Below are 25761 nucleotides of genomic sequence, written 5' to 3'. Positions count from 1 at the left end.
GATTATCAATAGTTATACGTCTATTGAGAGTCACAGGTTTTCCACGTTGTCTTTTGTACTCTACATAAGAGTCAATATTTCTTCACTATTTTTTTTGTCACAAAGTTATTTTTCATAAGTTGTAGTATCAAGAAAAGTGCTTTCCGAACCAACATCGTTAATGCTAAATTATTATTTTCTTCTTTATCTTTTCCTACGACTTTTTTGAAATTAAATTACAAATCATGTACATATTTCATATTTACTATAAAAAAATTCATTACATCGGACAATTTACCTCTTATATTTTCCCCAAAAAAAATATAAATTTTAGTGTTCACTATTATGGGATATTGCCGCTTTAGTATTCATAAAAGCACTCTAAAAATATAATTGTTTCTCAATTCCATCCTACCAAAGAAAATTATTACTCGATTTATCATATACATTAATTTGTGCAATCATTACTATAAAAAATAAAAATGTAGTTGACAAATATTTTACAACGACCCTATATATTATGTTCTAAACATCATAAATTTATTTAAATGATTACACCCTAATTATACATTTCAACTAAAAAAAGTAATTATAAGTGACTCAATTATTTAAATGTTCAATTTTAAAAAAAAAATTAACAATTACCCCAATCAAATATATACAACTGCAAATTACAGTATTTAACATAAATTACTATATTGACATTTATAGCATGTAGGCTACACATTACAAATAATAGGAAAGTGGGCAGACAGAAACGGGAGTATCTATCAACATTAGTATATATAATATAAAGAGTAATTATCCATTTTGGTCCCTTATGTTTATCGCAGGTACCAAGTTAGTCCCTAAAAATTTTTATTTGTCATTTTAGTCCCCAACAATTTGGTCGTTAGGTCACTTTAGTCCTTCCGCCAACTCCCCTCCATTAACTTTAACAAAATTGTTCACGTGTCACATTAAGTGCTCATGTGGCCTCTATTGGAAAGTCTTACATGAACTTTATGACACGTCATCAAAACGACGTCATTTTGATTTTTTTCTTCGAATTTTGAAAACAAAACAACGTGGTTTTGGGTTAATTATTTTTTTAATTTCTTCTCTCCGTCTTCTCCACCCCATCTTCTCCATAATCCCATCCAAATCCTCCACCCCATATTCTCCAAAAAATCTCATCCAAATCATCCACCCCATCAACAACTCCACCTCTTTCCTTCTTCACCTTCACATTCTAGTAAGATTGCATGTGTGCAACATTACATAATGTTGATGAAGACAAGGATAAAAATCAACCTTGAAGACAACGACAAGTTAACAAACAATAAAGCCAATAATCGAAGTTCATCAAAGAAGGCATAGGTTAAGTTTTTACTTTTCTTGAAGTCTTAAGATGTTTGATTAGATAGAGTCTAGGCTAGGTGAACCTAAAATGGAAGTCTCACAAAACTAAAATTAAACAACTTAAAATGAGACTTGCATACATATATATATGATTAACATGCTCATGCGTCTACACCTGATTTTAGAGCATAAAGGTCTTAAATCTTTCAAAAATCATGAGTCGTGCATATATACATCATGTATAAGGTTCATCATACATTGAAGAAACAATTTTCAACACAGTTAATCGATTATAACATGTGTTAATCGATTAAATGAGAATTAATCAATTATCAAAATTACAGTAGCTAAAGGTTTTAATTTCTTTGCGTCATTAATCGACTAAGTCATGCTTTGATCGATTAAGCTAAGCAGAAAAGAATTTTGTATAAATGCTGATTTTTTCCCATTTACTCATAAGAACAAATCTTAGAAAAACTTCAGATTTTTAACTTTCAAATTCATTTTAAGTGAAGTTCTTGTTGTGTTAAAAGTCATTAGTTTTCTTTGACACATGAAAGTGAGATAATGGTAGTTTCATTAGAAATTTTCAATTGTGCATCAATTGTCAAAACCATGCTTGAAAAACCTAGCAAAATGACACATAATTCTTTAGAGTCATTTGTGAGATTTATAGTGAGGTTTTAGTGGTATTCTCAATTGTTAGATTAGCACATTTTAGGTGTAATTACAATTTGTAAATTTGAGACGATTTTCTTGAGTTCTCTTGGTGTGTTAGTATCATCGTTTGTTAGAGAATTGAGTTGTAAATCCTATTTCTAGTTAGGTGGTGTATTCACTAGTACAAGAGTCTTGGAAGTGAGTTAGGAGTGATTAGGGCCAGAACCATAGTGGTGTGGATTATTCATTAGAAGAGGGTTGAGAGTCAAACCATTTAGGGATCTCTAAGTCCAAGAAAGAAGTCATGTATCATTGGAAGTGTGTTTTGTAAAACATTTGATTTCCATTAGTGAAGAAAATCTCCCAAGATCAGAAGGGGAGGCCTGAATGTAGTTTGCAAATGGAGTAAATGAACCAGGATAAAAGATCATCGTGTCAAATGTTCTCTAACTCTTACTTTTTAAATTTCACGCTGATTTATAATGTGCTTAGTTATATTACTTTGCTTATTGAATTTAATACATGCTTTGAAACCGTGATATTACTTAGGCATAAATTCGTTAAGCATTGCATCTTAAATTGATTGAAATTGTGGTTAACGTTATGTGAAAGAAATCATAGTTTCAAGAAGAACAAGAATCATGTGTAATTGATTAAACTTCTGATTAATAGATTAAGGCTCGTTGTCAATAATCGATTAAAGATCAGTATAATCGATTAAACTAGTGGTTTTCTGAATATCTCATTATTTGAAAAAGTGTATATAGTAATCCGCTACAGCTATTCCCCTCCTCTAGGTGACCATAAGCCCTTGTTATCCAACAAGTGATATTAGAGCTAGTACAACAGTACTAGCTTGACCGCTTAGATCATTGATCCTAGGCATTTTTACTATGGACTCCACTAACCCTTTTGACAATGATGACTCATCAATCAATCGCCCTGCGATTTTAAGTGGCGAGGGGTACACCTACTGGAAAGACAGAATGAGAATATTCATTGAGGTTATCGATACATATATTTTGGATTCCATACAAAATGACCCTTATACTCCACTACATCTAGTGGAAGGTGAAACCAAAGAATAGCCGAAAAGCTTGTGGACAGATGATGAGAAAAGAAAAGTATAGTATAATTTGAAAGTGAAAAACATTATCATGTCTGCTTTATCATATGACGAGCTCTTTCGGGTTTCACAATGTAGTAGTGCTAAGGAATGCGGACAGTTTGCAAGTGACTCAAGAGGGCACTAGTCAAGTCAAACGAGCTAGATTGAATGCTTTAACACATGAATACGAGTTATTTTGCATGTTTCCAAATGAATCAATTAGTATTATGCAAAAACGTTTTATTCACATTGCTAACCATCTAGTTGCATTAGACAAATATTTTGCTAAATTTGAACTAACTAATAAATTGTTCAGGTGTCTTGACCGGACATGGCAACCCAAGGTGAGAACAATAGTTGAGCCAAGGATCTTGATTCGATGTCACTAGCTACTTTCTTTGGCAAGCTCCAAGAACATGAAATGGAGTTAGGACGTTTGACATCACATGAAGAATCGGACAAAAATAAAAAGGGGATATCTCTCAAAGCCAAAATATCAAAAAGTCAAGAAGAGATATATGATGAAGACGATTACGATTCAAATACTAATGACAAGACCATATCACTCCAAGTTAGAAAATTCAGAAAATTTCTCAAAAGGAAAGGAGGACTATAAAGGTTTCACAAAAAGGACGTGAAAGATTCAACCAAGAAAGGCAAGAATCCCAAAGATCACTACACTTGCCATGAATGCGGTAAATCGGGCCAAATGAAACTCCAATGCCCAACTTACCTTAAGAAGGATGAAAATGACAAGAACAATTGATAAGTGCCAAAATGTACTACATTTCCATCACTTTTATGGCACTTATCTTGATTACTACTTATAACACACTTTTTAGATAAATTTTGTGTGTTTAAATTTTATGAATTTTTACCACTACTTGTCCAAGTTTTCTCTAATTTTTTAAGGAAAAGAATAGAAAAGAATTAACTCAAAGATAGCCAAGAATTCAAGTCAAATCATAAGACAAAAGCTCTAAAAGAATTGCTCAAAATAAACAAGCTAAGCATGACATGTTATGTGCTTAGCTTGTTGCAAGAAAATATTGCTTAAGCTTGAAGAAAGGTAGCTTACCTTGTCTTGAAGAAACCCAAGTTAAGGTGTGCCAAGCAACTTGCATAAATTAAAAGCTTACATTCCCATGAAGAAATCACGCTAAAAGTGCCAAGTAACCAACCAAATTAAATTCCAGAACCATGGAAAAAAGGTTGCTTAGGCTTGAAGAAAGGAAGGTTACCTTCTCTTGAAGAAACATTGGGGAACCTAGGCGTGGCCTAAAAAGGGCTTAGCCCTTGGCTAGCCACCAAAACCTCACCATGAAGAAAGCTTAGCCAAAGTGACCATGCAACTAGCCTTTACTTGAAGACCAAGCTTATCACGTCATGGATGACTCAAGCATGACAAGCAAATAGTAGGTGTCATCTTGCATGAAGCTTAGACCACAATAGGCTTCCCAAGTTGGAGAAAAAAAGATGTTGAGCAACCAGCCATGTGCAAGGCCAAACTGCCCAGCCAGCCAACATTATAAGCAATGGGCGCACCACAATGGGCGTTGGGCGCACCAGAGGGCATGCCCATTTCATCACAAAAAGACATTGTACATTCTTCTTTCTTCTCATTTTCATTTCTTCACTTGCTTAGGTTGTCCTTAGGCTTTTATTCCATAGGAATTCAGAGGGAATGAAGTTGGAAAATGGTGTGCAAATATATGATTTTGTAGCACCATTTGGAACCAAAAGTATCCAATCTTTGGATGGATGGCTAATACTCCAAAACTTGGCTATGGTGTAACATTTCTTCTCTTTATGTTAATTTTGATTTTATTATTCAAGTTATGTGTTTTCATTCTATTATTTCATTTCATCTATTCATAATGCTTAGTTTAGACATGCTACAATGGTATACATGAATATTTGCCATTTCCAAGCATCCATTATAAGCAACTTAATTTCAAAATGATCAACATATGGGAATCCGGAATAAGTGGTGACAACCTTATTTCTTTAAGAGGATACTGGATGGTTAATAATGTATTAAGCAAGGTTTGAATATCATTCCACCTGGTCCAAGAGGAAAGGTGAGTTAAGAAATGATGTATGGTGGATGGAATCACACCAAAATAATTTGTGTACATTAAAATCAAGTCAATACTTAAGAGTTAAGAAACTTTACATTCTAACCACAATTTTCATTTGAATTTGTAAATAGTTAGTTTCTTTAATTTCTCATGTTCTTTACTTTATAAAATCACAACCAAATATTTGTTACTTTTTACTTTTGATAAAAGATACAAAGTATGATTATATTCTATTAGACAATTCTTTGTGGTTCGACATAACCATATACTATACTACAATTGAATCTTGAAAGAGGTCCAAAAGTAAATATAGTAAAGAGTTGCTTTATAAATATTGTTTGTTGAAAATTTAATATTCCTAAAATAAAGGTGCAATCTAATTAATGGGTTGTAACTTTGTGAATATGAACAACATACAAAAGTGTAATTCAATCAATTGATTGTAACTTTGTAAAAGAGTGATATAATTGATAGTAACATCTAACCGCTAACTTTTACATTTATGTCATTTAATTTCTGCTACTAACTCTTTCTTTTATTTATTTACATACTATCATTTAAATTCCGCAACTAACTACTAACTCTTTATTTTTCTTTATTTACTTTTTGTCATTTACTTTGTACACATACTAAAAATTTATTTATTTATACTTTTATCACTCTAACTTCATTCTTGATACCAACATTTTGTAAGAAATGGTATGGTTAACTTTATTCTTTATGTCGACCTTTCATAAGAAATAGTTTGGTTAATGGAACCCGAAAAGGGAGTTAAAATAAAGTTAAATAAATCTCTCTAATTTTGGAAACCGCACAGTCGGGTAAAAACCACAAATTCGTCTATGTGCGAAAACCCTTTCAACAACAATCCTCGAGACTTCAAATAAAATAAATCAGACATAATGTGGAATTTTCCCAAAGATCATTCGACTTCTAGCACCTCAAAAGAAGAGGAATCGACAAAACTTTACCTAATGGTCAAAAATCGTAATTCAATCAACTCAAGCAATCAAGAAGAGTCGAATGAGGTACATTCTTATGAATTTGATTCTAGTTCTGACGATTTTCCTACTTATGAAGAATTATATGGTGTATTTGTCGAGTTGCATGAAGAATTGAAAAAGATAGCTAGAATAAATGTAGATAGAAAAAGAGTGATTTTTGTGCATGAAAAGAAAATAATTGAAATGTATAATTTTATTGATGAATTAAAATTAGAGAATGAAACTCTTGATCTCGTATATTGTAATGCTACTTGTAACTGTTCTACTAAATTAATTAAGGCATCTACTTGGAAAATGCAAAATTTTGGAAAATGAAAATTTGTGATTAAAATTGAAAATTGAAAACTTCACAAGTAGTAGTCAAAACTTAAACAATCTATTTGCTGCATCTAGGAATGTAGGTAATCATTCTGGTCTAGGTTACAAGCATGCTAAGAAAAGGAAGTTTAACATGAAACTAGTAGGATATACTAAAAGGTTGCATGATAAATTGCTTACTTGCTTTTATTGTGGCATATATGGACATACTTCAATCTCTTGTAACATAAGAATGCATGGTGTGCCTAGTGGTCAATATATGTGCATTCAGAAGGGACAAGTTTCCAAGGTTACTAACAAGAAGGGACCCAACAAAACTTGAGTACCTAAAATTAGAAAGTGACATTGTTTTGTAGATGTGCTTAAGAACGCATGGATATCATTGGTATTTGGATAATGGATGTTCTAGGCACATGGAAATTGATAGATCAAAGTTCTTAGAACTATCACTCAAGGAAAAATGTGATGTCACGTATGGCGACAACAACCAAGGGAAGATACTTGGAATAGGAAAAATCGGGAATGCTTCACAAACAATAATTGACAACGTGCTTTATGTGGAAGGATGAGAGCATAACTTTCTAAGTGTTGCATAATTCGTAGTGGCATAGACAATAAAATTAAGTTCATTGGTCATCGAATAAACAACATTTATGTGGTTGATCTAGATGATATGACTTCTCTATTTTGAAATTGTTTTATTTCAAAGGAAAGTGAAATATGGGTTTGGCATAAAAGAACATCAAATATCCATTTGAAACATCTAGAAAAATTGTCTTCCAAGGACTTAGTGATTGGATTACCAAAGCTGAATTTTAAAACTAAGGATATTTGCAAATCTTGTCAAAATGCAAACAAGTTAAAAATTCTTTTTCATAAAAAAATTGTTGTATCCACAACAAGGTCTTTGGTGTTGCTCCATATGGACTTGTTTGGACCATCACAAATTATGAGCTTTAGTGGTAGTTACTACACATTAGCCATTGTGGATGATGTCTCTAGATTCACTTGAACATTGTTTCTCACTTTGAAAAGGGACTCTTTTACATCCTTTAAAAATCTTGCCAAACTTCTTCAAAATAAACTCAACTATAAAATAGTGTGTATTCGAAGTGGCCATGGTGGAGAATTTGAAAACAACCAATTTGATAAATTATGTCAATAGTATGCCATTCATCACCAATATTTTGCTCCTAGAACTCCTCAACAAAATGGAGTTGTTGGTAGGAAAAAATTGAGGTCTTGTGGAGTTGGCTAGAACCATGTTGAACGAAAGCAAGGTGCCTAAATACTTTTTAGTCGATGCGGTGTATATCGTATGCTATGTAATGAATAGAGTTCTTTTGAGGCCTATACTCTTGAAAACCTCCTATGAACTTTTAAAAGGTCGAAAACTGAATATTTCACATCTTCACGCTTTTGGGTGTAAATGGTTCATTTTAAATAATTGTAAAGATCAATTAAGTAAATTTGATTCAAAAGTTAATGAGGGAATATTCTTAGGTTACTCTGATCATAGTAAGGCATATAGAGTTTATGAGAAACATATTGTGGATGTTGAAGAATCTATACATGTACATTTTGATGAGTCTTCTCCAAAAGAGAAGATGAAGGTTATTTATGATGATGTTTCAGGTACTCTTGGAGATGTATACACTAAGGATGCAGAATATGAAAAAGTGTTGAAAGATAATCAAGAAGCAAGTCAAGATCATCAAGATATGCCACAGGCTAGAAAAACGAAGAAGGACCACCCCATCAATAAGGTTATAGATGATATCTCAAGGGAGTGATAAGTCGTAATTCACTTTGCAATATTTATAACATTTTTGCTTTTGTTTCTGAAATTGAGCCTAAGACTATATATGAGGAAATAGTGGATGAACATTAAGGATTAGCTATGCAAGAAGAGCTTAACCAATTTGAACGTAACAACGTTTTGGACTTGGTCCCAAGACCTAGTAGTCATCTGGTTATTGGCACAAAATGGGTTTTTCGAAACAAATTAGATGAGTTCGACTTGATTACTAGAAACAAGGCTAGATTAGTAGCCAATGGTTATAATTAAGAAGAAGGAATTGATTATGACGAAACCTATGCCCCCGTTGCAAGGTTAGAGGCTATTAGAATGCTTTTAGATTTTGCTTCAAATAGGTGTGGAGTGCATTCTTGAATGAATATATTCAAGAAGAAGTATATGTTGACCAACCCCCTGATTTTGAAGATTATAAATATCCAAATCATGCCTTTAAGTTTAAAAATTCACTTTATGGATTGAAATAAGCTCCAAGAGCTTGGAGTAATAGACTTAGCTCTTTTGTTTTAGAAAAAGGGTTTGTAAGGGTTAAAGTTGACACTACTCTCTTTATATTAAAATCTGAAAAAGACATCTTATTAATTCAAATTTATGTATATGATATTATCTTTTTTGCAACAAACAATGTTTTGTGCAAGGAATTTTCTGATCTTATGAAGGATGAGTTTGAGATGCAATGATAAGCGAATTTACATTTTTTCTTGAGCTATAAATAAAACAAATGAGCAACAACATCTTTGTTAATCAATTGAAATATTGCAAGGAGCTTTTGAAAAAGTTTGAGATGGATAAATCCAAAGAAGCTTCAACTCCTATGTCATCATCTTGTTATCTAGAAAAAGACAAAAAGGTTAAGGCATTAGAGGTAACTAAATTTTGAGGTATGATCAGCTCTTTATTATATCTAACTTCAAGTCGCCCCGATATAAAGTTTAGTGTTTGTATGTGTGCTGGATATCAAGCTTTTACTAAAGAATCACATTTTTCTACAATCAAACACATCATGAAATAATTAAAAGGAGCCATAAATATGGGACTTTGGTATCCTAAGGATGCCCCACTTTCTTTAATAGGTTACTCTGACTCTGATTTTTCCGGCCACAAATTGGATCGAAAGAGTACTAGTGGCAGTTGTCACCTATTAGGTAGTTTACTAGTCTCATGTCATAGTAAAAAGAAGTTTTTATTGCTTTGTCAACCGTCAAAGCAGCGTATATTGCTGTGAGCGTATGTTGTGCTCAAATCCTTTAGATGAAGCAACAACTATTAGACTATGGTCTAAAACTTGATAAAATTCCTATCAAGTGTGATAATACTAGTGTCATAAACCTATCAAAGAATCTCATCTTGCATTCTAGAACAAAGCATATAGAGATAAGACATCATTATCTTAGACATCATGTGCATAAAGGTTATTGTGTTATTGAATTTGTAGAAACCTCAAAACAACTAGCCGATATATTCACCAAGCCCCTTCCCAAGGATTCATTCTTTGTCTTGCACAGGGAACTTAGCATACTTGATGAATCATATCTAAGTTAGCTTGCTTTAGGTTCTTGATAACCTCTTTTGTGATCTTATTATATGCCTTTGTAATTTCTTGCATGAATCCATGATTCTTATGCTAATATGACTTCATGTTGTTCTAGTTGTGTGTTAGGTATCAGTGGTCTAGACACACCTAGAAGGGGGGGTGTTGAATAGGTGTAGCAATTATCAATTACCGCTTTTCGCACCAAAACCCAGTTTTGGAAAACAGCACAGGTAACCGATTAACCAATGGGCTTAATCGATTAACACAAAACAGAAACAGAATTACCAGACCAGCTTCTTGCACATTAATTTACCAACAAATAAGCACAGATACAACAGATATTTTTATGCAAAATTAACAAGGATATAGCAAAGTATTAGTATTCAAAATATCAGCTTCAAACACAAATTAAAACAGTCTAAATTATAAAAGAGATTGAGAGAGAACAACTTGCACAAATGGATTTTTATCCTGATTTATTTGCGGGTCCACTTGCAAACTATATACAAGCCTCCCCTTCTGACCTTGGGACATTTCTCTTCACTATATTGAAAATTTTGTATTGTCACATACACTAATTCAATTACAAGGCTCTAGACACTTCTTTCTTGAATTTCAAGAACCTCTAACCTTGGTTTGACTATCCATATCGCCTGAGAAAACCTTTCTCGCGATCCAGCCCCAGCCAAGATTCTCGCTCTAAATTCGAGACCTCCAAGCCTTGGTGAAGATTCACTCAATCTCAATGGTGGTAAGACACCAAGAGACTAAACCCAAAGTACAAAACAGTATACAAAAAACAGAGTTTTACCAAGCACTAAAATGCTCAAATTACAACAATGAAAACTCAAAGATTAACCCACACTCAAGTAACACAAGCCATCATGAATGTATGCGAGTTAATACAAAACATATAATGCAAAATCTTTCTCTAAGATCTCTAATCAGAATGCACGAACAACATGCAAGAAAGAAAGAATGAGATTAAGCACATGAAAACTACATGCCATACATCATGAACAATATCAACTAAGCATGTTAATCTCTCTTTCTCACACATGCATCTCTCTTCTACATATAATGCAGTAAATCACGAAAATTATGCTCTCTAATAGTTCCTAAACAATAATATGCAATGCTACACGTTTCTGCAATTTGCCCGAACTTATACAAAATAGATTTGACCCTTCAACTCGTGATTTTTCAGTTACCCAGTTAAAACAGAAAACAGTTATAACAGAAAATAGACATGTTAATTGATTAAGTCACCTCGTTAATTGATTAACCAACATATAACAATACGTGATTAAATGGTAAACTACTTATATGGTATGCTTGACTTCTATACATGTTTTAGCAATTATGTTATGCCTAATATGCACATATAACATGTATGATTAATGCATGAACATATAATAACCTAGATGATATGCCTCATGAATATGATATGTCAATATTAATTGCTTGTGAGACTTGCATCTTGGTGTGTTAGTATCACCATTTGTAAATTTGTTAAATTAGCATATTTTAGGTGCAATTACAACTTGTAAATTTGAAACGATTTTTTTGAGCTCTCTTGGTGTGTTAGTATCACCATTTGTTAGAGAATTGAGTTGTAAATCCTATATGCGGTTAGATGGTGTATTCACTAGTACAAGAGTCTTAAAAGTGAGTTAGGAGTGGCTGGGGCCAGAACCATGGTGGTGTGGAATCCATTAGAAGATGGTTGAGGATCAAATCATTCAAGGATCTCTAAATCCAAGAAATAAGTCTTGTATCATTGGAAGTGCAATTTGTAAAACATTTGATTTCCATTAATGAAGAAAAACCTCCTAAGATCAGAAGGAGATGCCTGAATGTAGTTTTCAAGTGAACCTGTAAACAAACCAGGATAAAAGATCGCCGTCTCGAATTTTTCTAACCCTTGCTATTTAAATTTCAAGTCGATTTATAATTTGCTTAGTTAGATTACTTTGCTTATTGAGTTTACTGCATGCTTTGAATCTATGCTATTAATTAGGCATAAATGCGTTAAGCATTGCATCTTAAATTGATTAAAATTACGGTTAACTTTCTATGCAAGAAGTCATATTTTCAAGAAGAACAGGAACTAGGTTAAGGGAAAAAGATATATGCACCGACAGTGCTTCACGCTTTTGGGTGTAAATGGTTCATTTTAAATAATTGTAAAGATCAATTAAGTAAATTTGATTCAAAAGTTAATGAGGGAATATTCTTAGGTTACTCTGATCATAGTAAGGCATATAGAGTTTATGAGAAACATATTGTGGATGTTGAAGAATCTATACATGTACATTTTGATGAGTCTTCTCCAAAAGAGAAGATGAAGGTTATTTATGATGATGTTTCAGGTACTCTTGGAGATGTATACACTAAGGATGCAGAATATGAAAAAGTGTTGAAAGATAATCAAGAAGCAAGTCAAGATCATCAAGATATGCCACAGGCTAGAAAAACGAAGAAGGACCACCCCATCAATAAGGTTATAGATGATATCTCAAGGGAGTGATAAGTCGTAATTCACTTTGCAATATTTATAACATTTTTGCTTTTGTTTCTGAAATTGAGCCTAAGACTATATATGAGGAAATAGTGGATGAACATTAAGGATTAGCTATGCAAGAAGAGCTTAACCAATTTGAACGTAACAACGTTTTGGACTTGGTCCCAAGACCTAGTAGTCATCTGGTTATTGGCACAAAATGGGTTTTTCGAAACAAATTAGATGAGTTCGACTTGATTACTAGAAACAAGGCTAGATTAGTAGCCAATGGTTATAATTAAGAAGAAGGAATTGATTATGACGAAACCTATGCCCCCGTTGCAAGGTTAGAGGCTATTAGAATGCTTTTAGATTTTGCTTCAAATAGGTGTGGAGTGCATTCTTGAATGAATATATTCAAGAAGAAGTATATGTTGACCAACCCCCTGATTTTGAAGATTATAAATATCCAAATCATGCCTTTAAGTTTAAAAATTCACTTTATGGATTGAAATAAGCTCCAAGAGCTTGGAGTAATAGACTTAGCTCTTTTGTTTTAGAAAAAGGGTTTGTAAGGGTTAAAGTTGACACTACTCTCTTTATATTAAAATCTGAAAAAGACATCTTATTAATTCAAATTTATGTATATGATATTATCTTTTTTGCAACAAACAATGTTTTGTGCAAGGAATTTTCTGATCTTATGAAGGATGAGTTTGAGATGCAATGATAAGCGAATTTACATTTTTTCTTGAGCTATAAATAAAACAAATGAGCAACAACATCTTTGTTAATCAATTGAAATATTGCAAGGAGCTTTTGAAAAAGTTTGAGATGGATAAATCCAAAGAAGCTTCAACTCCTATGTCATCATCTTGTTATCTAGAAAAAGACAAAAAGGTTAAGGCATTAGAGGTAACTAAATTTTGAGGTATGATCAGCTCTTTATTATATCTAACTTCAAGTCGCCCCGATATAAAGTTTAGTGTTTGTATGTGTGCTGGATATCAAGCTTTTACTAAAGAATCACATTTTTCTACAATCAAACACATCATGAAATAATTAAAAGGAGCCATAAATATGGGACTTTGGTATCCTAAGGATGCCCCACTTTCTTTAATAGGTTACTCTGACTCTGATTTTTCCGGCCACAAATTGGATCGAAAGAGTACTAGTGGCAGTTGTCACCTATTAGGTAGTTTACTAGTCTCATGTCATAGTAAAAAGAAGTTTTTATTGCTTTGTCAACCGTCAAAGCAGCGTATATTGCTGTGAGCGTATGTTGTGCTCAAATCCTTTAGATGAAGCAACAACTATTAGACTATGGTCTAAAACTTGATAAAATTCCTATCAAGTGTGATAATACTAGTGTCATAAACCTATCAAAGAATCTCATCTTGCATTCTAGAACAAAGCATATAGAGATAAGACATCATTATCTTAGACATCATGTGCATAAAGGTTATTGTGTTATTGAATTTGTAGAAACCTCAAAACAACTAGCCGATATATTCACCAAGCCCCTTCCCAAGGATTCATTCTTTGTCTTGCACAGGGAACTTAGCATACTTGATGAATCATATCTAAGTTAGCTTGCTTTAGGTTCTTGATAACCTCTTTTGTGATCTTATTATATGCCTTTGTAATTTCTTGCATGAATCCATGATTCTTATGCTAATATGACTTCATGTTGTTCTAGTTGTGTGTTAGGTATCAGTGGTCTAGACACACCTAGAAGGGGGGGTGTTGAATAGGTGTAGCAATTATCAATTACCGCTTTTCGCACCAAAACCCAGTTTTGGAAAACAGCACAGGTAACCGATTAACCAATGGGCTTAATCGATTAACACAAAACAGAAACAGAATTACCAGACCAGCTTCTTGCACATTAATTTACCAACAAATAAGCACAGATACAACAGATATTTTTATGCAAAATTAACAAGGATATAGCAAAGTATTAGTATTCAAAATATCAGCTTCAAACACAAATTAAAACAGTCTAAATTATAAAAGAGATTGAGAGAGAACAACTTGCACAAATGGATTTTTATCCTGATTTATTTGCGGGTCCACTTGCAAACTATATACAAGCCTCCCCTTCTGACCTTGGGACATTTCTCTTCACTATATTGAAAATTTTGTATTGTCACATACACTAATTCAATTACAAGGCTCTAGACACTTCTTTCTTGAATTTCAAGAACCTCTAACCTTGGTTTGACTATCCATATCGCCTGAGAAAACCTTTCTCGCGATCCAGCCCCAGCCAAGATTCTCGCTCTAAATTCGAGACCTCCAAGCCTTGGTGAAGATTCACTCAATCTCAATGGTGGTAAGACACCAAGAGACTAAACCCAAAGTACAAAACAGTATACAAAAAACAGAGTTTTACCAAGCACTAAAATGCTCAAATTACAACAATGAAAACTCAAAGATTAACCCACACTCAAGTAACACAAGCCATCATGAATGTATGCGAGTTAATACAAAACATATAATGCAAAATCTTTCTCTAAGATCTCTAATCAGAATGCACGAACATGCAAGAAAGAATGAATGAGATTAAGCACATGAAAACAACATGCAATATATCATGAACAATATGAACTAAGCATGTTAATCTCTCTTTCTCACACATGCATCTCTCTTCTACATATAATGCAGTAAATCACGAAAATTATGCTCTCTAATAGTTCCTAAACAATAATATGCAATGCTACACGTTTCTGCAATTTGCCCGAACTTATACAAAATAGATTTGACCCTTCAACTCGTGATTTTTCAGTTACCCAGTTAAAACAGAAAACAGTTATAACAGAAAATAGACATGTTAATTGATTAAGTCACCTCGTTAATTGATTAACCAACATATAACAATACGTGATTAAATGGTAAACTACTTATATGGTATGCTTGACTTCTATACATGTTTTAGCAATTATGTTATGCCTAATATGCACATATAACATGTATGATTAATGCATGAACATATAATAACCTAGATGATATGCCTCATGAATATGATATGTCAATATTAATTGCTTGTGAGACTTGCATCTTGGTGTGTTAGTATCACCATTTGTAAATTTGTTAAATTAGCATATTTTAGGTGCAATTACAACTTGTAAATTTGAAACGATTTTTTTGAGCTCTCTTGGTGTGTTAGTATCACCATTTGTTAGAGAATTGAGTTGTAAATCCTATATGCGGTTAGATGGTGTATTCACTAGTACAAGAGTCTTAAAAGTGAGTTAGGAGTGGCTGGGGCCAGAACCATGGTGGTGTGGAATCCATTAGAAGATGGTTGAGGATCAAATCATTCAAGGATCTCTAAATCCAAGAAATAAGTCTTGTATCATTGGAAGTGCAATTTGTAAAACATTTGATTTCCATTAATGAAGAAAAACCTCCTAAGATCAGAAGGAGATGCCTGAATGTAGTTTTCAAGTGAACCTGTAAACAAACCAGGATAAAAGATCGCCGTCTCGAATTTTTCTAACCCTTGCTATTTAAATTTCAAGTCGATTTATAATTTGCTTAGTTAGATTACTTTGCTTATTGAGTTTACTGCATGCTTTGAATCTATGCTATTAATTAGGCATAAATGCGTTAAGCATTGCATCTTAAATTGATTAAAATTACGGTTAACTTTCTATGCAAGAAGTCATATTTTCAAGAAGAACAGGAACTAGGTTAAGGGAAAAAGATATATGCACCGACAGTGTAAAGGTTTTTTACACTGTCACTACATCATCCACCATTGATTTTTAGTCATCCTTGACTTTTAAATAAAAGTATTGCAAATGAATGATGGATGATGCACTGACCGTGTATAAATCTTTACACTATCAGCGCACACATTTTACACTTCAATTAAACATATGATTAATTGATTACGACTTGTTGTCATTAATCGATTAAAGATCAATATAATTGATTAAACTAGTAGTTTTATGAATATTTCATTAATTGAAAAAACGGCTATAGTAATTCACTACACCTATTCACCTCCCTCTAGGTGACCATAAGCCCTTGTTATCCAACATCCAGTTCCATTTTTGACCCGGTTCTCGCTTTTGCTTCATTGGGTTTTTCACTCCGTGTCTCTTTTTTTATCTCTACTACTTCTTCTACGTTGTACCCACTTCAGAGAATGTTCTTTTCGTGTTGATCTTCATTTTTGTGGCACTTTAATTTACATCCAAAAGCAAAGGCTTAATCAATCACTCGTTCTCATCAATAAAGCACTCCTGGGATGAGAAATTAAAAAGGTTTGGTATATACCCAATCAAAATGGTTCAGTGGGTCATCAACAATAACACTAATGTGTAGTTCAATTCAGTAAAGAAGAACAACAAGATGATAACATAAGGGGGTTGAGCTTTACAACAATGGTGATTTCTACAAGGGTGAGTTCCACATAGGGAGGAGTAATGGGAGTAAGATCTGGTATCAGCAGTGGAGATGGGTTTTCATGGTTGCTAGAAATAGAGAAGAAGTTTGGTAGGCTTGATGGAACTAGAATGTGAAGGTAGAGAAGGAAAGTGGTAGAGATGTTAATGGGGTAGAAGATTTGGATGAGATTATGAAGAATATATGGTGAAGAACATGGGGTAGAGAAGATGAAGATAAGAAATTAAAAAAATGACATTGTTTTGTATACAAAATTCGAAGAAAAAAAAATCAAAACGACATCATTTTGATGACGTGTCATAAAATCAATGTAGGATTGTCCAACAAAGATCACGTGAGCATTTAACGTGACACATGAGTAACTCTGTTAGACTTAACGGGGGAGTTGACGGAAGGACTAACACCCTCCGTTAAGTCTAACATGACGTAACATCTAAATTGTTTGAGACTAAAATGACAATTACAATTTTTAGGCTCCAACTTGGTATCCACGAAAAAGATGAATAACCAAATTGAGCAATTACTCTAATATAAATATAAATATTTATCTATAATTATAATAAGTAAGATAATAAACTAAAAAATCAACCCATTAAAATGAAGGGGTTTAGTTTTACTACATTTTTTATAAACAAATTAATATTTTTGTTTATATTTTTTAATAAGGTAAGCTTATTATATAAAGAAAATTAATTTTAAAAAAATGTCATAAATCCATGATAAACAAAACAATCTTGAGTAGAGATACGTAGGTCGCGCTGGATACATATATTGTGTCAATCTCTAGTCTTTTTACACTGCCTGCTACTTCTCTTTACAACTGCGATTTCTTACTTTTATCACTCTCATCCTATCTGTTATCTCCTCTACCACTATGTCAGAACCAACCCCTGCCGCCACCGCGCCGCTAACAGCGCAGCCACCGTCTCATAAGAGTTGGGCCGATGAAGCTGACGAAGAATCAAACGCAACGGCATCGTCTAGTTCAGCACCACCACAAACCTCATCACTAGAAGTTGACGATTTAACCATCGAAGATAACAAGAAACCCCCAAAGCTGTTAGACGATCCCGACGATTCCAACATCCAAACGGTTCGATTTCAATTTCGAATTTTCAATTTCTATTACTAATTTTCCATATCCCCAAATTTTCACTCCTACCAATAAGGTGTTGGTCCAGTGATCTAAGGCCTGCTAGACAGCTCAAGAGTTTGACTCTTGGGAGCAACACTTGCTGGGAGGGCTAGCCACCTAACCCATAGGGTGAGGAATATCCTTGTTATTACAAAAATTCCAGCTCCCCAATTTCTCGGCGAGAAATTGACAGTTAGGTTTTCTTTAACAGGTTACGTCAGGCGAGACACCCTACACGTCTGCGGCAACATTTGAAGATTTGAATCTGTCGCCGGAACTTCTGAAGGGTCTATACGTGGAGATGAAGTTTCAGAAGCCTAGTAAAATTCAAGCTATAAGTTTGCCTATGATTTTGAACCCTCCTCACAGGGATTTGATTGCTCAGGCGCATAACGGTTCTGGCAAGACGACTTGCTTCGTGCTTGGGATGCTTAGTCGCGTTGATCCTAAGCTTCAGGTTCCTCAAGCTCTCTGCATTTGCCCCACTAGGGAGTTGGCTATTCAGGTGTGGTTCTTTGCTTTTTCTTGTTTTGTTGTTGAAGAACTGTGATTAACACCATGATTTAATGAAGATATTAATGAAACTATGTTATTGATCTGGGATTGGGATTTGCAACAAAGCACAACATAGGATTTGCTTTTCTATAAACATGATTTATGACAGGACACTAGAGTCATTTTATCCCCGATAGAGACTAGAAGATGAAAATGTAAGAATGTACTGTAAGATGAAAGTGAAAGAGAAATGCATTATTAATGGAGTGAAATACATTACAAAAGGATAATAATATCATAATTTTGTCATTTATCTTGCTTACCACACATTGCCGTATAACATACCATGTAACAAGTTCATCATAAGATCTCAAAAAATTAGTGTAAAATTGAGGTATCGCATGCCCAAAGGAACCATGTAGCCATACAATGTACTATGTAACTATATTACTGCAATACTCATAAAGTTAAGTGCTACAAGATTCACGCCTTGCCCACTTCTAATGGTCTATTTGCAAATTGATTTATGGAGGGAAAAGAAGGGGAAGGAAGGCTTGAGAGCCATAAAATATACTTATGAGATGGTTCAAACCTTCGCTTTCTCCTCCCCTCCCCTCCAAAAGCCAACTTGCAAGCAAACCCTAAGGATATGTTTGTGAGTTGATTTTTTTATGGAAAGAAAGGGAAGACTTAGGAGATATCTCATAAGTGTATTTCATGACTCACAAGCTTCCCCTTCCCTCCATTCCTTTCCAAAATCTAATTCGCAAACAGACCTAATTCCCCAACCTCATTTGCCCTTCCTATATACATTAGGTATCACACATATTACCCCTGATAACTAATACTCACTCTCAATACCCATTTTGCTGTGTTTTTATTTATGCTGATGTATGTCGTCCCAAACCACAATAGTGTTATGTTATAACACTAGGCCCCTGACTGAATTGTGCTACTGGGCCTTCACATTCCTGCGCCCTTACAGTACCATCTGCTTGAACTCCAGCCTTGTCCTCAATGCTGGAAACTGAAAGTACTGGGCATTGATTTTAGTTGGGAACAGCAGTACTAATTTAGCAGCATCTTCTCGTGCAACTTCTTCTGTTGGTTGCTCTTCCGTGATGGGCACCACCTTAGAAATACCCAACCCTCTTCCTCAAAGCTCGGACCAGTGCTCCTTTTATCAACTGATCGTTTCATATTCCCTCAGCCTTGTTGTAAAGCAAAATTAGATGCTCCACTGAAGTTTTCTCCTTGTTGTTCATCATTGCAATATGCTTATGTAGACCATAAAAGTCCCTCCCACTCTTGTTGAATAGTCATGATCTTATTTGACATTTGGTCCACCTCTTAACTGAATATTTTGTCCCCACATTGGAACGTCCTCACCTTCCTCGTCCATTCTGTCAAGACCTCTCACAATGTCCCCAGCCAAGCCATTCCTAATATCCTGTCAAGTTCCCCCAACTCAGTCTCAGTGATCAATTGAAATACTTGGTCAATTATATCGTCAGGCTAGGACATTTTCCTTGTACCATGCCCTTATGACCAATTTTCCATTACCAAATTGGACTTAAAGTGCTATGTTCTTGTTAACTTCTAACCCCAAAGCCTTCATTAACCTCATAGTTATGAAATTATGAGTTGCTCCACTATCCAATACTCCTATAGGTCTCCCTCTAATTCCAACATAGGTCAGACCAACTGATAGAGACTATAAGGTGAAAATGAGAGAAGAATGTATTGTAAGATGAAAGTGAAAGTGAAAGAGAAATGTATTATTATTGAGGAAACTGTATTAAAGAAGGATAAACCCTGCATTAACCACAGAGCTAAGTTCCTACAAGGTTCACTCCTTGCCCACTCCTAACAGAATGCAAAGACAGACTCCTCCCTACTTCAGCTGCCCCTCCTATATAATACGGATCAGACATATATTCCCCTCTAATAGCTAACTCCTACTCTCAATTGGTGTGATCCAAATCCACAATTTAGTGATTTGTTATTACTATAGGCCCCTGTCTGAATTGTGCTATTGAGACTTTGCTCTCCTAGATCATTACAGATACTTGTAGAAGTTGTAGTCCTAGTAGAAAAAGACTTGATTGATGTTGTTGTTGTATAAATGAAATTATGTTATGAATAGTGCGATCTAATAAGATATTTATGAAATTATGCAAAAAGACTCTCATGGACTAACTTGCCCAAAAGCTTAACCTGTTAAGTGAAGTCACTTACATGAACCACATTATTGTATCTCTGACATGCAGCCCACTCAAGAGTCCATCAGCATGGGTAATGCACAAGTCCATCTTTATCATGGGCTGAAATGAAAATAAACTTTTTATAGAAGAATGATGTGGCAAGAATTGAGCTCTAAAGTCTAAACTAATTGGTTATGAAAACTATGATAGTATGATTCTATGCCCTGATCTAACTCTTCCAAAAGCTTAAGCTTGCTCTTAGGTGAAGGCATGGACGACTTTATTATATTCTCAATGTATGAATTTTTCTTTAAATATGGTATTACTGAAGACTCCAAAATTTGGATTGTTTGTAATAAGGTAGTAATAGAGATTCAAATTTTAATTTGTTTCCAATAATTTATCTCATGTGACACTTGACACAATGGCATGTGTTAAACCTTTGATGAGAGATGGAGTTGCCACCTGATATAAGTTTACAACCTGTCTCCTTTTATATTTTATATTCATTGATGTGACATGTAGTTGTAGCCTAATAATTGTGGTAATTTGTATTCTGTGCCAGAATACTGAAGTTCTCCGAAAGATGGGGAAGTACACTGGGATTAGTTCAGAATGTGCCATTCCAACAGACAGTAGGGTCGACCTTCCTATAGCGAAGCGGGCGCCGATTATGGCCCAAGTAATTATTGGTACTCCAGGCACAATAAAGAAGTGGATGACTTTTAAGAAGCTCGGTGTAACCAGATTAAAGATACTTGTTTTTGACGAGGCTGATCAAATGCTTGCTGAGGTAATTCTAGCATTGTGATAAAATGTACAATAATTGTTTTTAGTTACAATTTTTAAGTTCCATGTAGGTTAACTAGGTTAGCTCATAAGTCATAACCTTATCTTTCTTCCTGATCTCACTATTTTTACAGTTTATTGGAAAATTAGCAATGGCCAGTTTGTTAATAGGTATTGTATGGTAAATTGCAACTCTCCTCTTATCTTGGCTAAGGAGGACGAGAGAACTAGTAAACTCTAGCTTCTTAGTATTTGTAGATAGAAATTCGTTTCTAATAATTATGACCTACTTTTAGTTTCAGGGAGTTCTATATTTACTGAGTTAGTCACACACACGTGTGTGTGTGTGTGTGTGTGTGTATAATATGTATGATAATGATAGGTTTCTGAATATATTTTTTCCTTCATTTCCGAAATTATTGTAAACTGTGCTTTTGCAGGATGGTTTTAAAGATGACTCCTTGAGGATAATGAAAGAGATAGAAAAAAGCAATTCTAATTGTCAGGTTTGTGGTATCTTTCTCGTTTAGTGTGCTTGCATGCATGACCTCACCATCCATAGGCACCCCATGCACATACACGGTGATGCATAACATGTAGTGCTGGTAATCCATGCTTCATTCTATTCAGTTGGAACATGTCCAATGCAAAATCATCATGTTCTCAATGTGACCGTCTAGAAATTGTGAAAGATGTTAACCAATCATCATACAAGAAAAGAAAACAAAGCGTAGGACTTTTTTTGCACAGTACTTCTTCATGCTCACTCTAATAATATTGCATAGATATTGGTCAGTTCTTCTTTTGTTAGATGCTAATTGGTTGCTTTAAATAAATTAGAATTTCCATTAGGGAAGTATAACTGTTACTTGTGACACTTATTAGTTATTACTCTTGCTGAGGCACTTGTATGTGATGCAGTTTGTATTTTCAGTTTCTTTTTTTATCTAAGAAAAATCTGAGTGGTTTGTATATTTTCAGGTTCTTCTGTTTTCTGCCACATTCAATGACATTGTCAAGAATTTTGTTTCAAGGACAGTTAAAAAGGATCATAATAAACTTTTTGTGAAGAAAGAAGAACTATCTTTAGATGCAGTGAAGCAATACAAAGTGCACTGTCCTGATGAACTCTCTAAAATTGAAGTCATAAAAGATTACATATTTGAAATAGGAGAGAACGTGGGGCAAACTATTATATTTGTACGCACAAGAGAAAGTGCAAAAATGTTGCATAAATCACTTGTTGATTTGGGGTATGAGGTTACTTCCATACAAGGTGCTCTTGATCATGAAGAGAGAGACAAGATTGTCAAGGAGTTCAAAGATGGTTTAACTCAAGTTCTGATATCAACTGATGTTCTTGCCCGAGGCTTTGATCAACAACAGGTCCGGAATTGGTTCTGCTCTCTTTCCCCCTCCCCTTTTGGGAATATGTACTCATTTGCTTCTCAATGTGATGACATCCTTCAATTTTTTATTTATTCAGATTAATTTGGTTATCAACTATGATCTTCCAGTGAAACATACTCCTGAGTATAACACCCGTGAACGTGAGCCTGATTATGAGGTGTATTTGCACAGGGTTGGTAGGGCTGGACGTTTTGGGCGCAAGGGTAATTTTCTAGTTCATTTCTCATGCATTATTTTCTACTTACTATTGTGTAATTATCTTAACTTGTTAAAATTGTTGGCAATAACTTTCTGTTACTTTTTTGGGTAGTGTTTGTGTCACTTGTTTAAGTTTTTAAGTTGATTTTCTGCATGTTTTATACAAGAGGTCTTACAAGCCACTGTGTTAGCTTTTACCATGCTTTACATTGTATTATAATTAAGACATCATTTAAATTATTGTTGCAGCTGTGTTGTGATCACAGTTGCGTTGCTGTTGCATGATGATACAGACCAATGTGTGCTGATGCAGTCTGCAACCATGGTGTGATGTGGTCATGGCTGCTGAAGGTGTTGTGGCTTTAGATTTAGAACCTTGATTAAAAGGATAAACTTGAGCCTCAATTGTGTAGTTGTTATTATTTTCCTCAAAGTTGCAATTTTGTTTCGACCCTGTTTCATTGGTTCAAGCATTGATGTTGGTTTTAATCACTCTGATGGAACTACTGTGTCCAAATAAATAAAAAACTTAGATAGTCAACCAAAAAAATCCTTTTAGCTGAAGTGGTTGATGCTTGCTCGCTTGGGGTGTACTGTAATATGTGATTGTTCTGCCTTACTGAATTTTTGCTTTATCTTTTATTCTAAAGCAAGTCAATTCAAAATTGCATTTTTAGTCATGCATGATATTTTCACTTTTTCAGGAATGGTAGAAAATAGTAAGGTTGATTACTATTTGTTTTGTTTGATTCTACAGGGGCTGTATTTAACCTAATATGTGGTGAAAGGGATGAAAGGCTTATGTCAAAGATTGAGAACCATTTTGGCACCCATGTAACGGAGGTATGATAATGGTGCTTGGTTTTTCATACTCCATGCAGTTTGAGGCAAAATGTTGAGTTTGCAAATTTGATCATGACTTGGTATGCTTGTTTTTAACATGAAGGTATGTATCTTACCCAACATAATTTTCTTAATGTATCTGTGATGCAGGTCAAGGAAAAAAGTGTAGAAGACTATAAGGGCGCTCTTAAAGAGGCTGGTTTACTGCAATGATGTGAATCTGCAGAACTCAGACTGATGTTAAAACCTGAGCTTGACCCCGGAATGTGCTTGGTTACTGGCTAAGAATTTCATATATTCACCAATGCTTTAATCATTTGACATGGACACATGCTGAACATGGTTTAAGTATTGGATTGAAGAGTTTCTTTTTATTATTTTATTTGATAGTGGTGGGAAATCTGCTCCTTAATATTGGAACCAGGGCTGTAATGGGATAGCCTACAATGAGTGGTTTTGTTTTGTCATTGTAGTTTTTTTATCCTTAGAGTTGTTTTTTCATCGTAGTTTTGTAATCCTTTGAATAATGCAGAGTATATGATGTTCCTTTTTGGTTGTGTGATAATAATGCAATGTTCGAGGGCAGCTTTTGTGGAGTCTTCTTACCCCCAGATTAGGGTTCAAATGTGGCACCAGTGTTGTGAGGGAACGAGAACAACTAGTGCCAAAGAGCACGTGTGAGGTTTCCTTGTCTTGTTTTATTAAAATGCTGTATGGATAAATATTGCAGATGTTATGTTGAATGCTTCCTTCCCCCCCTTCTGTTTTTGATAATGGTCAAACGTTTACAAAATAGAAAGCGAAATAAGGCTATTTTTTTTATTATAGTTGTCAAGCGTTTGCCACTGCTAATATTTTGAAGGTTTAATACTTGTGTTGTTATATCTGGTAATTTGGGAGATGCAGACATCCCATAATCAATCAATATGATGGATCAGAAAAAATATATGTTTATTAAACTCTAACTTAAGTCGCATATAGAGTGATATACTTTTTGGGACAGAACATGTTATCTCAATCCTCTCATCATTTGGATAAGCTAATTCCTCTTGGGTTGTGTGATTGTTCTATCAACAAATAGCATTTTTAGGAATCAAACCTTTGGATTAACATGATTGGAGATCTAGTGAGATTTTATACCATTAAATTAACATCTCATTCGTTTGACAATGTATACATGGTGTGGACAGTAATTTTTGATATCTAGCTTTTGAATAAGCTGAGGGCATGAAGTAATTTTTTCCCCTTCTAGTTCTCTCAATCAACTCGAGTTCCCTAATTTTATAATGTTTCCCTTCACATATTCTATAAAGGTCGATTATTTTGATATTTATCCCTTCATGTATTCTGTAATAGTGGTGGTTGGTTGTAGTGGCAAAAGACGGGTGGTGGTTGCCTATTGTGGTGGAGAAGAAGTGGTTTCATCACATGTAGGTTTAGAATTGGGGAAGAAGGGATGAGGATAATAAAAAGAGAATTTTTGTTTAGCCTAGTAAAATAATTTTTTTTAATTCCTAATGCATTTTGATAATAACACAATGTTGAAGTTGAGCTGCATCAGAAACGATAAATTAACATCCAAATTTGACAAGGAGGATTGAAAACAAAATGGAAAAGACAATAAGCTTTAGTCTTACTATATAAGGTTGACTATATGAATTGAACGAAGGTCTTTTACTTCTAACCGTCTTTCTATTTAATTCACCTCTCAATTCCTTAACCATGATAATATCATCAATAAAAAGCATGTATTTGGTTATTATTAGGGATGATCAAGGTTTAGTTATTGGCATTGGGGTTATTGTTAGGGATGACCAAGGTTTAGTTATTGGGATTGTATTAAATTGCAATCTCATCACCTAATACAACCGTAATATTGCAATATGATGACTGCTGCAACTGCATTACTTATAATTATTACGGTGCC

General features: G+C 34.2%; 1 protein-coding gene across 1 annotated transcript; it reads left to right on the top strand.

Annotated features, from left to right (window-relative positions):
- Window positions 17553-24417, top strand: LOC109360995 (DEAD-box ATP-dependent RNA helicase 38-like). Its single transcript, XM_019606262.1, has 8 exons — window positions 17553-17853; window positions 18107-18400; window positions 21160-21387; window positions 21824-21889; window positions 22365-22769; window positions 22870-22996; window positions 23749-23834; window positions 23985-24417. Exons 1-8 carry the CDS (start codon window positions 17635-17637, stop codon window positions 24045-24047), a joined length of 1488 nt encoding a protein of 495 aa, XP_019461807.1. The 5' UTR covers window positions 17553-17634; the 3' UTR covers window positions 24048-24417.

Source organism: Lupinus angustifolius, chromosome LG11 (assembly GCF_001865875.1).
Source record: "Lupinus angustifolius cultivar Tanjil chromosome LG11, LupAngTanjil_v1.0, whole genome shotgun sequence".
Lineage (NCBI taxonomy): Eukaryota > Viridiplantae > Streptophyta > Magnoliopsida > Fabales > Fabaceae > Lupinus > Lupinus angustifolius.
This window is presented reverse-complemented; position numbering and strand designations above follow the sequence as displayed.